Source organism: Agelaius tricolor, unplaced genomic scaffold (assembly GCF_023055355.1).
Source record: "Agelaius tricolor isolate 1412-34295 unplaced genomic scaffold, bAgeTri1.0.p SCAF_3, whole genome shotgun sequence".
NCBI lineage: Eukaryota > Metazoa > Chordata > Aves > Passeriformes > Icteridae > Agelaius > Agelaius tricolor.
In genome coordinates, this window is record NW_027269263.1 from 14,609,930 (window position 1) to 14,624,007 (window position 14,078).

A 14,078-nucleotide genomic window follows, 5' to 3' on the forward strand; every position below is an offset into this window, starting at 1 on the left:
AAGCTGATCTCTCAAGCTGTACCTTTGAAAATATACCTGTGAAACTCCTGGGTGTTTACTGCCCATGGGACAGGATCAAACTATGTGTGAAAGTCAGGTGCAGGCAACCTTTGCAAAGCTGCCTGATGTAAATATGTGTCTAACTTCATCTACATTCTTGAGGATATAGCAATAATTTGAAAATCACACCTCCTTGCACTAGGTCTGATTTAGAGGTAGGCCATAGATATATAAAGGAAAATAAAAGTTGTCCCCAAATTGAACTTGAAGAACTAAAGACATATAAAATTATTAGTGGTTGGTTAATTACATGCCATTTTAAGAAGAATATTTTAGTAGACATGATTAAAGGATTGGCTAATATCAAGTTTATACATTCAGATCAATTTTAATACAAAGTCTTGAGATACTGTACAAAATTCCTCTATAAGCCTATCAAAGCATGCATAATCACAGGATGATTTGAATCTTTAGTGAAAGTTGGAAGAATGAATTTGGATTTAAGAACTGACTGTACGAATAAACCATTGTTGCACTGAAAATAGTTCTGTCACGACTGAAGTGTGCTTACTAAAGTGAAGGAGAGGAAGAATGTCCTTATTCCTGATGAAATTCCTTTCCCTTATTCACTGCCCCTCTACTACAACTTGAAGAGCAAAGTTTATGCCTTTGGAATGCAGCAGATTGGCCCAAGTGTTATGGGCTTGGATGTTTTTCCTAATTTTTCCCTCTGGGGACAGAATGCATCTGGGGAACCTCTTGCTTCCTTGACAAACTGCACGATTTGATTGCTGGTTCCAGCATAACATATGCAGTTTATAAATCCAGTGCATTCTTTTTCTCTCTTTAAACAAAAATAAAGTCAATAAAAAGTCTAAGGAAAATGCCAAATTCTCAGGAAGTAAAAACTTCTCCCTCCGTGTGTGCATATGTGTGTGTGCGTGTGTGTGAAGTTTAATAGCTTTGAATAAAGTAACATTTTTATTGCTTCAATGCATACATATATGGCAATAGGCTTTATTATTTTGAAAGATGGAAGTGTGAAGAAAGAAGCTCTAAAAAACAAAACAAAACAAAAAGGTAAAAGTGATGTTACACTGAGTAGAAAATATTTGCATTTCATCTGTTTAAAAATAAGCTGTTAAAATGCATTGTGTGACTGTTCACATGTCAGCCCGGACAAAGGAAGCGAAGATGCCATCTTCCTGGGAAAGCAGGTTCTCAGGAGTATCGTATTCCAGAATGTTCCCTCGCTTCATGACGATGACCAGGTCTGCAGTGAGGATGGTGTGAACCCGGTGCTGCCACGAAGGAAAGCAAACAGGTTTTCATTTGGATAATTCCTCTAATGGGCCTCATGCAAGGCAAACCCCATTGGGGAAAGGCTGTCCTTGTTTGCAGCAATATTTGGAATAGATCCTTTTACTTTAACCTGAAGACATCTTCAATTACTTTACAGCCTTTGCCACTAAGCCTGAAAATACTTAAGCATGAGCTTCACTTTTTGCCATTATGGACAACACAGCTGTTTGAATAAATCCTATGGCACCACTGAAATACATCTTCCACTGTGGGAAATAGGGATGAGAAGCATGCTGCACTGTCAGGTGACTTAGCATCCTGCTCTGCTCCTTGTTCTCTGCACCCCAGCAGTCTGCTCTCCATTTACCTCAGGGCATTCCTGGGCTATTGCCTTCTGTAAATCCCTCTGAGATTTAATTTGAGTGTACTCCAGGCAACAGTTTAATCCCATAGGCTACAGGTTTGAAACCAGTTTGAGCTTAATTTCAAGGCCATATAAATACAGCCGGTCAGATATAAATGGGGTGAACTCTTAAAAGTGTGATATTTCACTAAAAAGGCTGAAAGTCAGACATCACTTCATAGGTTGGATTCCCTTGACATGGTAGTTTCAGTGTCAGCTGCATGTCTAAGATTTACATATGATCCACATAAATAGTCATGAAATTAAACAAGCCCAGGAACCACACAAGAAACACCTTTTTGCGCTGTCCTCTCAGAAGCTGTGCAGTAGAAAGGAAGCAGAGTGAAAGGAAACTGAAGAGGTAAAAATAACTACCAAAGAGCCAGAAGTCCTGTGAACAGTGTGGACTGAGAGAGTCTACTTGTGAGTCTTCACCAAAGTGGTGAACAGGCCGTCCTCTTTGAGGAGTAAGTTTGAGGCAGTGTCACATTCAACTAGAAAGCCCTCAGAAAGGACTAGGACAATATTGGAGTCCAAGATGTGAGACACACGATGCTGGAAAAAAGAACAGAAAAACAGGTGGGTGAAGGAAAGATCAGTGAACAAGGAAAGGAAGGAATGAAGCCAGCTCCATGAGGAAAGCTAAATATTAATGTGTGCTGTTTCACTTGAGACACTGACTTTGGAAAGACAAAGCCAAAGAAAAGTGAGATTCTAGCCAGAAGGAAAATAAGCATGGAACTGAAGGACAACAGTGTCACCACCAGAATCTTCAGCATTTACACAGCCAAGAACCTTGGAGCACATTGTAAATGAGCTGGGTTAAGTGGCTTGCTTGACACAAACTACTCGATGACAGGCTTGAAACAAGAGTCCAGGAGGCCTGCCCGTAATCTCTAACCACAGGACTCCAAATTCCAGACAAGGATTCCAGACAAGGCAAATGAAACAGCTGTTGAAACATGTATTTACCTCGTGGAAAAAACCTCTGTTTGTTGACTAACGCTGCTGTCACAAGTGGAAATATTCTTAATGGTGTCCACCACATGTCTATGCACGTGTATGTATGAACATGTATGGATATAGGGAAGTGGCAGGAAAATGGGAAAGAACATCATAAACCCCTAGCTGAAAACATATTATTCTGGGGAGTAATTCCCATTGATTCTGATGCCTTAAGTTTTAGCTTTCATATATTCCAAATTCTGTACTGCCTTGGTGTGTAACTCTGAACTTCATATAAAGTGTTATCAAGTTCTCTTCACAGTTTAGTCTGACAAAACAATCCTTTTCCAGCCTGAAAAGCAAGGACACTGTTGCAGCTTCAGGCCCCAAAAGTACCAACAATGGCAAATTGAGGAGAGCAGTGTGGGAGGATGGGACTGCATAACCTGAAGCTGTTACTGGACAATTAACCCAAATATGTAAATGGACAAAAACTTATAAAAGTGTGAAAACTTGTGACATGATGTCCATCTTGGGTGGAGCCATGGCCAGGCTCTTGTACTGCTCAAGGTGTATCCTTTGAAGGCCTTTTTAATAAATATCTATCTTATTCTTTAACACTGTCTAGCCTCTGTAGGCTCTTTAGGCATAAATTCCAGTTTTTAAAACTTTTATTGTAAACCCAGCTTTTTATTCCAAAAGAGAGAAAAGATAACCCAGCTTGAGAAGCCACATCAAGAATATTATGAAATCTCAACTCATAAATTTGTGCTGTGTTTGTAGGCACTACACATACATAGCCTTCAGAGGCAAAATTCAAACCTAGATTCTGATGCACCTTTCAGTAATGGTTCAAACCATGCATTTGCTTTCAATTTTTTAGTGAGAATGACTTCAAATTTTGTTGGTGACAGTGCAGATGCTGAAGCTCCCTGTAAAGTCTTTGTTCAGATCCAAGTGTTTTAGTTTGATAGCAAGACGGCAATTACTGCAAAATTTCAGGTTGATAGTAGGTGTCTGACTTGCTCTGGTATCATGGGAATATTCTGGCCTCGTAGTTTAGTTCTACTTTGTGATGCTTTTAGTTTTATGTAATGGTATTTAACTGGTGAAGGGCAAGGTTAACTGCCTGAGGAATGAGGAAAAAAGAGCTTTTTCTGGCTTAATACTTACCGCTATTGTAACAACAGTGCGGTCAGCAAAGGCAGTCATCACAACCTTCTGCAAGATGTTTTCCTGTCAGAGGAAAAGGCTCACTGCAGTTACTTCATCCTGTTACATTCTAATTCACGTGTTTTTAAGCATATTCCACACTATCTCTTTCCCAGCAGGGAAATGTCACACCTATGAAAGCAGGGGTTCTCTAAAGTGTTTCATTTTATCCTGAGAAACAAAAAAACTGCCAGCTTTTTCTGCTACAGAGATCTCACACTTTGTGGCTGACACTTAGGGAAGATGCCTTTCTCCTGGTAGATCCTTAATTAGCTAATTGCTGTACTCACTGTGGCCATGTCAATAGATGCTGTGGCTTCATCCATGATGAGGATGCTGCTTTTGCGGACAAAGGCTCGAGCCAGACAGAAGAGCTGCCTTTGCCCCACACTGAAGTTTTCCCCTCCTTCTGTGACCATGGCATCTGTAACAAAACCAGTTCCTGTGAACATCTGAACACCTCTGAAATGCTTCCCCTGAGAGCTCTGCTTGTGCACTACTCCAGGGCCAAGCAAAATCCCCATAAAAGCCAATAACCATAACCTTGACTGACCAGTGGGATGGAGGGATACCAAGAAAAATGAGCACAGCCTCTTGGGAAAGGAGATATGTATCACTAAACAAGCAGTTGGCACAAATTGTTAGAAGATCTGGTAGGCTGCAGGGTAATATCTTAGTAATATGAAATATATTTAATATGGAAATAAATATGGAAGTTTCCTTCATGAAATGGTAAGAAAAATACTCTGTCAGAGTTTACAGCTCTGCTTGCAGAGCCAGGTTCTGCTAAAGAGGAAAATTGTTCTTCTTTCTCCTTAGTAATTATCCCACTGTGATTATAGAATCATCAAATATCCTGAGTTGGAAGGAGCCCACAGGATCACCAAAATCCAGCTCCTGGCCCTGCACAGGACAGCCCCAAGAATCACACCATGATGCTGAGGTGTTGCGTGATTTTTCCACAGTGCATGGGAAACCAGACTATTCAGCTTTTCAATTAAAATATTCTCTACTATGAAGAGTGTCTGGCAATCCTACATGATGATCCAGAGTGTCAGATGGGATGGATCTGTTTATCTGTGTGCATGCATGATTCCATTATTGGCCCATGATCCAGACATTGGTTCAGACATACCAAGGCCTCCTGGCAATGACTTGACCATGTTCTTCAACTGAGCAATCTCCAGAGCTTCCCAGAGTCTGTCATCGGTACACTTGCATTCGGGATCCAAATTAAAGCTGCAAAGAAAACCATAACAGGAGTCTTGTCACTGCAATTACTTTCAGGTTTTCTGCAAATTAAAACCTTGGCATTGTGTGTCACTTGGCAGGCTGTGCAGATGGATTGGGCTGGGCTAGGAAGGTTCCTTGGCTGTTCCATCTTCTCCTGTCCCCCAGCTCCCATTGCACAGCCTGCCACCCCCTGATGGCAAACACCTACCGGATGGAGCCACTGAACAGGATTGGGTCCTGCAGAATGATGGAGAGCCGGGACCGGAGCGTGTGCAGAGGCAATTTGCTGATGTCTATCCCATCAATCACTATCCTCCCTGTGTCAAACAACACACAGAACACCCTGAGGGAATTGCACAAAACATGTGATCCACAGGTAGCAGGTGGAAAGGTGGAACAGCCCCTCTGGGCTGGTCTCTAGATGATGGGACACTGTCTCTGTGAGCTCTCAGACCTGACAGACACATGGGGAAGGTGAATGTATCTAATTACACAAGCCAGGGATGTCCCAGTTTATTAGTGACACTGCCATCTTGCTCTTTTCCTTTTTCTTCCCTCCACCCTCCCTTAAAGAAAGTTACATGTCTTCCCTTCTGTGTGACTAATGATAGCACCAGAAGGACAATTTATTATGGGTCAATTGCAGCCAAACAAACCAAGAACAAGAGCAATTTAGGTTGCTGTGCCTTTCTTTGTTCCCCTTGAATTCAACAGTTGCTGAAGACGTTTCCTTTAAGAAGGAGCACAATTTCTTTTGCATAATACATGCATGTGTACTGGGGGTTGGAGGTGACAGGGAAGGGATGGGCTGTGGCAAACTGAATGAGAATATGGTAAAGGCTATTTCCATCAGGCACTTCTGCAGTTTTCATGTGGATTGCTTCACTAGGCAGCTGCACTCCTTTCTGGGATGTACTTAACATTCATTTCATCAGTTCTCTTTCCCAGCAGTGAGAACTTAACTGTGAACTGGCAGGCACGTGGATATTCAGAGCTTTGTACGTGTGTCCCTTCTGTCATTCCCATTGTCATGATACATTTTGTAGGTTGTTCTCTGTGACCCTGTTCCAGTGGAAGACTTCATTGCCCCCCTAGCTGGACTACTTCTATTATTGTAGTTTTATGCTTTTACTATATGCCAGAAGAATCAAGATTTTATCTGTAAGGTGCAAAGTCCAATTATTTTCACTCTCCAGAAAAATCCAAATCAGGTTATAGGACTTCTGCTTGAGACATTGGTGGTTGCATAAATTTAAGCAATTCCTTTTCTTCACAAACAAGGATATTAGAGTGGTTTAGCAGAAGATGAGGTAGAATAAGGAGGGAAAAATTAATATGGCATGCCTGGGGAATAGGGAAATGCATATTTGATAGAAGCCAGGGTGCTCAAAGAAAAGAGGAAATGAGAGAACCTAAGGGAAAAATTAAATTTGAGAGGAGCTGGGAAACTGGGAAAGGATTGAGGGGTGATCAAGCAAGACACAAGAGAAATGGGAGGTTGTTTGAACATCGGGTAAGAGAAGGGAAACACTAAAGAAAAAAGCAAAAGTAGGAAAATAAAATAGGACAGATAAAGTTTAGGGAGATAATGAAGACCTAAGGAATAGCATGAATGAAATTTTGCCTCTAGTAAAGTTACTTGAAATCTTATTATGTAACTTTTATTAGAGTCAGCACCCCACCCAGAAGTGGATCAGCATGGAGGCCAAATATGGATCCAGCTGGGACAGGGATGTGCACAAAGGATAAACAGAGCTTGATTAGAAAAGGCTTAGATGTTCCCATTGGGAAAACTCAGGGATACAGGAGAAGCAGACAAAGAAAATATACAGAAAGAAGACTTAAATAGAAGGAAACTTGAAGCTGGCCATAAGCATGGTTATTATTTCTTTGGAATATTTGTATATCCAGGAATCACAGTCATGAATCAGAAGCCTGTGACCATAAACACGTATAGGCACAGAACCACAACAAAAGAAAGTAGTAGCTGCATCAGATTCATTTATCCTCCCACATCCTACTCGGCTTTCTCTGGCAAACATTCCAAGCACAATGGCTAAATTAGAAACATGGCAATTTTTGAAACAAAAAGATGTCTTTATAGTGGTTTTCCATATTCCCTCAACAGCACACATGTATTTGTATTATAAATGCTAAAAAGCAGTCCATGCCAATTAGCTGGGACAGGTAAATGCTGCAGGAGTGAAAACATAGCAATATATTTCCAACCCTTGAGTCAAATTCTGCTGCAGATATGGGAAAGCATAATAAAATAAATTAAAAAACCAAGGCAATGGACTTGTTGAGTTCTAGTTTCTACTCTGCTAATATTTTGACAGCTATAATAAGTTAATGCAGTTATTCTTTAGGCAAACATTTAGACACTCGAGAGTTACATATTTTTTGTTCTGTCTCAAAAATTGCATATTGTTTTGTCAGGCCATATGCAATTTTTTTTTTTAATTAGAAATATAATCTGTGCACAACATTTCCTGGGAGAAACAAGTGCTATTCACAATAGGGCACTTTGTATTTTGAAGGATTAGGCATAACATTTCTAATCAAATATCTTCTGAGCCAGAGAACCAGGCTATAAACTATCAAAAAGGCTCCTTGCTTCTTCTCAGGAAATAAGGGGGGAGCAGTTGAGGAATGACAATATATTCCAGGGAAAATGGAAAAAACTTACCATCAAAAATGTCCACCATTCTGAAGAATGCCAAGGATAGAGAGGACTTGCCACTACCAGTGCGACCACAGATCCCAACCTGCAAAAAATGGATGGTGTCACTTACTCACAGAGTACTTACTCACTTACTCCTTACTTACACCTGCAGCTCTTTTGGGAAAGCTGCACTGGATTGTGCTGCTGATAAGTAGAAAGGTCCTTCCCAAAGGCAGGTGGCACACCAGGGAAAACACAAAACAGCACAGCAAGCATATTCCCCTTTTCCACCCCTCATCACGAGGACTTGTCCTGGGGGCATTTCAGCATTTTGACATGGATGCCAATGACACTCTGTACTGAAATGTGAGATACTCTTGTGTTTTTACACAGTTCAGTCTGATATCCTTCTAATTTATCTGCCATTTAGACTTACTTTTAAGCAAGGAAAATGGACTTGGAAAGACATGGGATATCCGGAAGAAAAATTGCTCCCAGCCAAGAATAAGCTTTTATCAGTGTAAGTTTTTGATCTGTGCCCAGGGACCTCAGAGAGGACTGTAAATGTATATCTCTGATAATGCAAGTTGTTAATCTTGTTCTTCTGGCACTTCAGAAAGGAAAGCTCAGTAATGAAGAATCTGCACCAGAATGGGGATGATGGGCAATTGCTGGACATGGTACCTTTTGTCCTGGTTTGATATAGGCCTTCACATGCTTCAGAACAGGCTTCAGGTTGTTTTCATAGCGAACACACAAATTTTCAATCTTGATTTCCCCCTCCTGGGGCCAGTCTTTGGGGACTTGAGAGGGATCTGAAATAGTTACAGAAAAAACAGACTGAAAGGAGTGCTGCCAGAGGGTCACCCTTTACAACAGTCACCTTTCCCCCTTTCTCCTGCCCGGGCACCTTCCTTTAAGCCACTGGAGGTACAGAGCTCCAGTTCCCTGCCAAAGGGAGGCTGAGCTGGGAACTGCCTGGCAGGCACTTGGCTTCCATATCTCCACAAGCAGGGAGAGAGGGCAGATACTGAAGTGTCTCTTGGCACTGCAAGAGGGAGAAGCCAAAGGAGCAGAGAAGGCGGTGTCAGGGCAGTGTTAGCGTGGCCTTGGGTCAGTGACCGGCGCAGGAAGGGCAGCTTGAGGAAGGAAGTTGTTACTGCCACACAGCATGAGCTGTTGACATTATCACAGCTCTTGTTTCATCCTAATTTGTGAATACACAGCAGGTTTTGTCTCTGGACTAAGGAGCTTGGCTTTCCAGGGAAGCTTCTTGACCTATGAGCCATTTCTTGCATTTCAACCACTTCTGAAATAGTAATCAAGGACAATTTGAAGTGTGTGGAGCACAAATTCCAATGTGCAGCTCAGAGAAGAGTTGCTGAGGTCTGCTTGCCAACGTACCCCTATCTTTAGTCCCCATCTGCTAGAAAGATCAGAGATTTTGAAGCATGTAACTTTTCTAATTTTTATCCTTATTTTTGTTTTCTAAATAACTTACATGGATGTTTTGCTCATCTCGTCTATAACTGTGGTATTTTTGACTGTACTACAGAGTCCTGCTCTGTCTCCCTGGCATTTGATAGGATTTTTTTTCACGTTGACCAATGTGAACAACATATTTTCATAGCTTCTCTTAGCTATCCTTGTCACTCACACCAGTGGCAGCTCCTACACCTCAGAGAGAACAGATTTTGGCCAGAGAGGTGTGTACATTTTGCATGACCAAGTCTACCATTCTTCCCATTACCATGTAAAGCCCCAAAAAGATTAGGAGTAATACCCAGGTAGCCTTCATAGTTCTCCGACTCCATGTTCAGGAAGCTGTGTACTTTTTTCACTGCACCCATCTGCACTTCCAGATCAGCCAGATTCCTCACTACCCAGTTCAGGTAGTTGGTTATCTGCATCACAAAATGAAAACAAGGACAGGGTTCAGCCTTCTTTCTGTTCATCTACCTATCTGGAAATAAAGGTTGGATACATTTGTGAAAATCCTTGGCCTGATTCAACACAGTGGGTCTCTTTAACATTACAGCAGTTCAAGACTCGGTGCAACAGCATCAAATCCATAAGAAGCCAGTCATAGTCCAACACAATTAGCCCTAAGACAGCAACTTGGTGCTTGGTATTCTCAACCTTGTTTTTTGAAGGTTGAAGTATGGAAAAGTTGTACCTAAATTCTGACTGATGGAGGGAATCTCTTGTTTTCAACATCTAATAATCAGCACTGAAAGGTGTCTTCTTTAAGCACACAAACAGAAAAAAAATCAAAATTGAAAGTGCTGTTTGGAAATATTTTCAACTATGTATATTCTAATCTTTCAAAAACTGCAACTAAAGATTAAGAAAGTTCACTATTTGCAAATATATTGTAAAGATTTTATGATAATTTCATTTCTACATATTAAGATAATCCATTTCCCTCTGTGGAAAATATGAGAAATTTTTAGCATAGAAATATATGAGGGAAAAAAAGTGTTATCAGTTCAGCAATATTTCCTTCCTGGTTTTTATTCTCATTTGTAATGAAAAGGATTTTATCAATAGTTAAATCAATAGTAAAGGTATTACTTTTAGTTGATAATAGTTGATTATTAGTTCTCTAACAGTACTCAGTAGCTTAGAAAAACTCTTTTCTAGGCAGGACTTACTGTTTAAGGCTGGAAATTGTAAATCTGTTTCCTAAGTCTGTATTTAGGTGCTTCTGTAGAAAAGAAGAACTGATCTTATTAGGAAGAGTTGACTGACAAGAATCTTTAAAACTTGAGATATTTTATGCACCTGAGTGAAATTTTAGAAACTTAAAAACAAAAACACCCTATGCACAAACATATTCAGAGAAAGGCTTTGCCATTTTTTCTGGTGAGTGCCAAATAAGGCCTTTATTAAGAATAAATCACCCAGTCTCACTTCTTTAGCACTAACCTAATATTGATGCAGTAATCAAACAGTAAATAATTTTCAATGAGATTCAGCAAAAATTGTGGTTAATTTAGCGGACTTGGCTGCTTGCTTTATCCTTAAGATAGAGTTCTTGATGGGGTATTCTCTCCTTTATGTTCAGATACCTGCTTATTTGGTGTCCAGCTTTTAAGTTAGGAAGTTACAGAAATGGGAAAGTTTGCAGATAAGCAAAACACTATGAAACACCATTGCTGCTTGCAATGGCAGGCTGCTATCCTAGATCTGGCAGATTTGATAACACAACCTGGCACCCAAAACTCTGCCCATTACCTCAGGCTTCATCACAGTTGTGCAAAGGAGTTGGCAGGGTTTATAAAAGAGGAGAGAATAAATTCAGGATGTCCACTGTAAACACAACCGCAGCACAAACAGTTTGCTCTCATCTAGGTCCAAATATCAGCCTTCTCTCAGCTGCAAAGAATAATTATTTTAAAAAAAAACAAACTATGCCAGGCAAGACAGGTAATGATCCAGCTGCCTTCAAAAGTTCATCAGGGTTATTGTGGGCAGGAGGGAGACAGGTGATCACTTGGTGCCTAAAGCTCTTCTTCACCTGTTGTGCCAGACTTCAGCACATGCCTGTTTCACACCAATGAACTGTTTGCAAACACAGGGCTAAAAACAAAGAAGCCAAGGATGATGCAAACATCCTGACGCTTCTAGATCCCTGCTAATGAAGCAGCATTACCAGGAATATTTTCAGAGTAAATCTGAAGCCCTGGGACTGATTTTCAGTTGTTGACAGATTCTCACACTGTTGCAACAGCAGCACAGAGGGGATCTAAGGTCTCCCTAAGGCAGCTGCTGAGGACTTTCTGTTGTGGCCATGGGCTCACCAGCATTTACGTGCAAAGCCAGATCTCAGGGTTAGACCCACACCTTTATCCTTTCCTCATACCAGTGCTTCAAAGCAGACAGATTTTTGCCATGCCAGTCATGGTTTCAAAAGTTCTTCCTGCCACTATCATCATCCTGCCTTTGTCCCCACTCTCATGGTTCATTCAGTAATATTTTGTCCCAACTCTTGTGCTTAATTCATTAATACTTCTCTCCATGGTGATTGTCATTCACTCTGTGCCCATGATGAATACTCAGCCTCTCTTGCAGCCAGGTACACTAAAATACTGTTCCTTCTCACTGCTAATGACAATGACAGAGTGAACCAGCTACTGGACCACCACAACCTTGTCATCCTTAAGTCCATCTCCTCTGCATGCCTACTGCTACCTGGCATGATGAGCCATGCCCACAAATGTCCCAATCCCCAAATCCATTCATAATTGCATGGACTATCTTGGGCATCTCAGTAATTTCCCTCCAAGGGCAAAACCAATAATTCTGTTTCTTCAGCAATTATTTTATTTGGTCTTTGGTTAAAGATTACCCAGATGATGACAATCAGTATTTCCTGGCAGGTTTTGCCATGTAGAGGTGGAAACAGTGCTGTGTTGTACAAAACAGAGTGCACAGCAGGTCCTCTTACGCATTTTTAATTTTCCTGCTCCACTTGGGAGCACGCAGGGCCTGGGAATGGTTGTGTTTTCTTAATTGGCTCATAAAATCTGAAGCAAGTCCAAGTTGCCCTGAACTCTCTCAACTTTGGCTTGAGTCCATTATTTGCAGGACTCTTTTTTTTTCAAGATTAAGAAAGCTGGGAGATGACAGTGTAACATAAAAATGTTATAAAATTAATATGTTGGTCTGGAAGTTCTTACACTTGGCCTTGGCACGTACCGTCAGAGCATACAGGAGACCCAGCCCCACGAACCCTGAGTGTGGCCCTTCAGTGATGGAAGTGACAGCAGCAGTCAAGACAATACAGGCACCCAGATAATCCTGGAAGGAGAGACAGGGGGACAAAAAGGGAAAAATGCAGCAACCAGAACATTTCTTTACCTGTGGAGCAGTTCTGCTTTACTAAGAATTATTTATATAATGACATGTAGCCCTTAATTTTGGTTTGTTTTTTTCCCCTGGAAGAGGTCATGGTTGTGATGCTCAAACTGAAATACTCAAAGCAACTTGCTGAACACTAATGAAATAGGCCAGTAATCGCTGCAAATTCATTTGGGCTAAGGCATCCCATTGTGTCAACCCCATAAACAGCAGGGATCAAAAAATCTAATAAGCATATTAAAAAAATCATGAGAAGGATATAACAGTGACACCTCTAATTCCCACCACTAAAACAAATCAATTCCACTCTCTGCACTCTCCTTCAGGTCTTCTCAACTATGGATCTGCCTCCTCAAAAAAGGAAGTATCACTGACTTCACAAAGTCCAGGAAGGCTTTTGGTAGAATTTATACATGTCATGCACATGTTTTATTGGCAGAAGCTTTGCAAGAGCTGGAACCCATTTTCTTGATGTTTACCTCAGGTTTGAAGCATATGCCACATGTCATCTTGTGGAGTCAAGGTGCTGATTAATGGGATATAGTTGGTATTCCCACTCTCCCACTGCTGCCTGCATTACATTTACTTTGGATCACATTTTCTATTAATTTTTTCCTCCTGCCTGATGATATCGTGTCAGGAATCTTTCCTTCTGAGATTTGAAATGAGGTCTGCCTAGTTCATCTGTCTAGGAAATTATGAGCAGATTACAGACTCAAATTTTAGGGGAGAATGGATTCAAACTGACAGAGGGGGGAGTTAGATTTGCTATGAGGAAGAAATTCTTCCCTGTGAGGGTGGTGAGACCCTGGCACAGGCTGACCAGAGAAGCTGTGGCTGCCTCATCTCTAGAAGGCCAGGCTGGATGGAGAACTGAGAAACCTGGGATAGTGGAAGGTGTCCCTGCCCATGGCAGGGGTTGGAACTGGATGGGCTCTAAGTTCCCTCCCAGCCAAAATCATTCTGTGATTCTGGGATTCTGTGACTCACACCTATGGAGCATAATGGTCTTGAGCCTCCATCATCTGCTAGGACAGGACTTAACAGCTGCTATTAAATCTCACAAAGTTTTTAGTGGTCTTAGTACCACTGTGCCATTAGGCAGAGCTAGATGAACTATTCCTTGGCAAGACCACATTATTTCTAATGCTCTCATGAGGCAAAGTGTATTCTTGGACCAAATTCATTCTGCATGTAAGCAAGTCTAAGTCTGTGAGACATTAACAGGCTTCTTCCAGGATTGGCTGTTGCCCTGTTATTTATCTGTCTTAGATTTGGAAGCAATTTCAGCTGATCTTGGATGCTGTAAGAAGCTGAAAGCTTAGAGCACAAGGGAAAGCTTTGCCATCATAAAAAATGGAGAATAACTTCATTGCTCCAACAGGAAAAGAAGGTGAGTATGCAGCCTTTGATGTGAGGATTAACCATGCCTGTTGCTATTTATGTCCAGCAGAA

The 14,078-nt window shown here is 41.2% G+C and overlaps 1 protein-coding gene across 2 annotated transcripts in view; it reads right to left on the reverse strand.

Annotated features, from left to right (window-relative positions):
* Positions 1-993: 993 nt before the first annotated feature.
* Positions 994-14,078, reverse strand: part of ABCC9 (ATP binding cassette subfamily C member 9) — a 71,183-nt gene continuing 58,098 nt past the window's right edge. The window contains exons 31-40 of one of the 2 annotated variants that reach the window (XM_071422599.1): positions 12,462-12,563; positions 9,544-9,664; positions 8,445-8,575; positions 7,785-7,863; positions 5,304-5,412; positions 4,998-5,101; positions 4,153-4,286; positions 3,824-3,886; positions 2,081-2,260; positions 1,165-1,301 (exon numbers count right to left, since the gene is read on the reverse strand). In XM_071422599.1, coding sequence (XP_071278700.1) covers positions 2,123-2,260; positions 3,824-3,886; positions 4,153-4,286; positions 4,998-5,101; positions 5,304-5,412; positions 7,785-7,863; positions 8,445-8,575; positions 9,544-9,664; positions 12,462-12,563 — 981 coding nt within the window. In that variant the 3' untranslated portion in view covers positions 1,165-1,301; positions 2,081-2,122. Of the gene's footprint in view, positions 1,302-2,080; positions 2,261-3,823; positions 3,887-4,152; positions 4,287-4,997; positions 5,102-5,303; positions 5,413-7,784; positions 7,864-8,444; positions 8,576-9,543; positions 9,665-12,461; positions 12,564-14,078 lie in introns of both variants that reach the window. The other variant, XM_071422601.1, reaches the window with a different exon arrangement.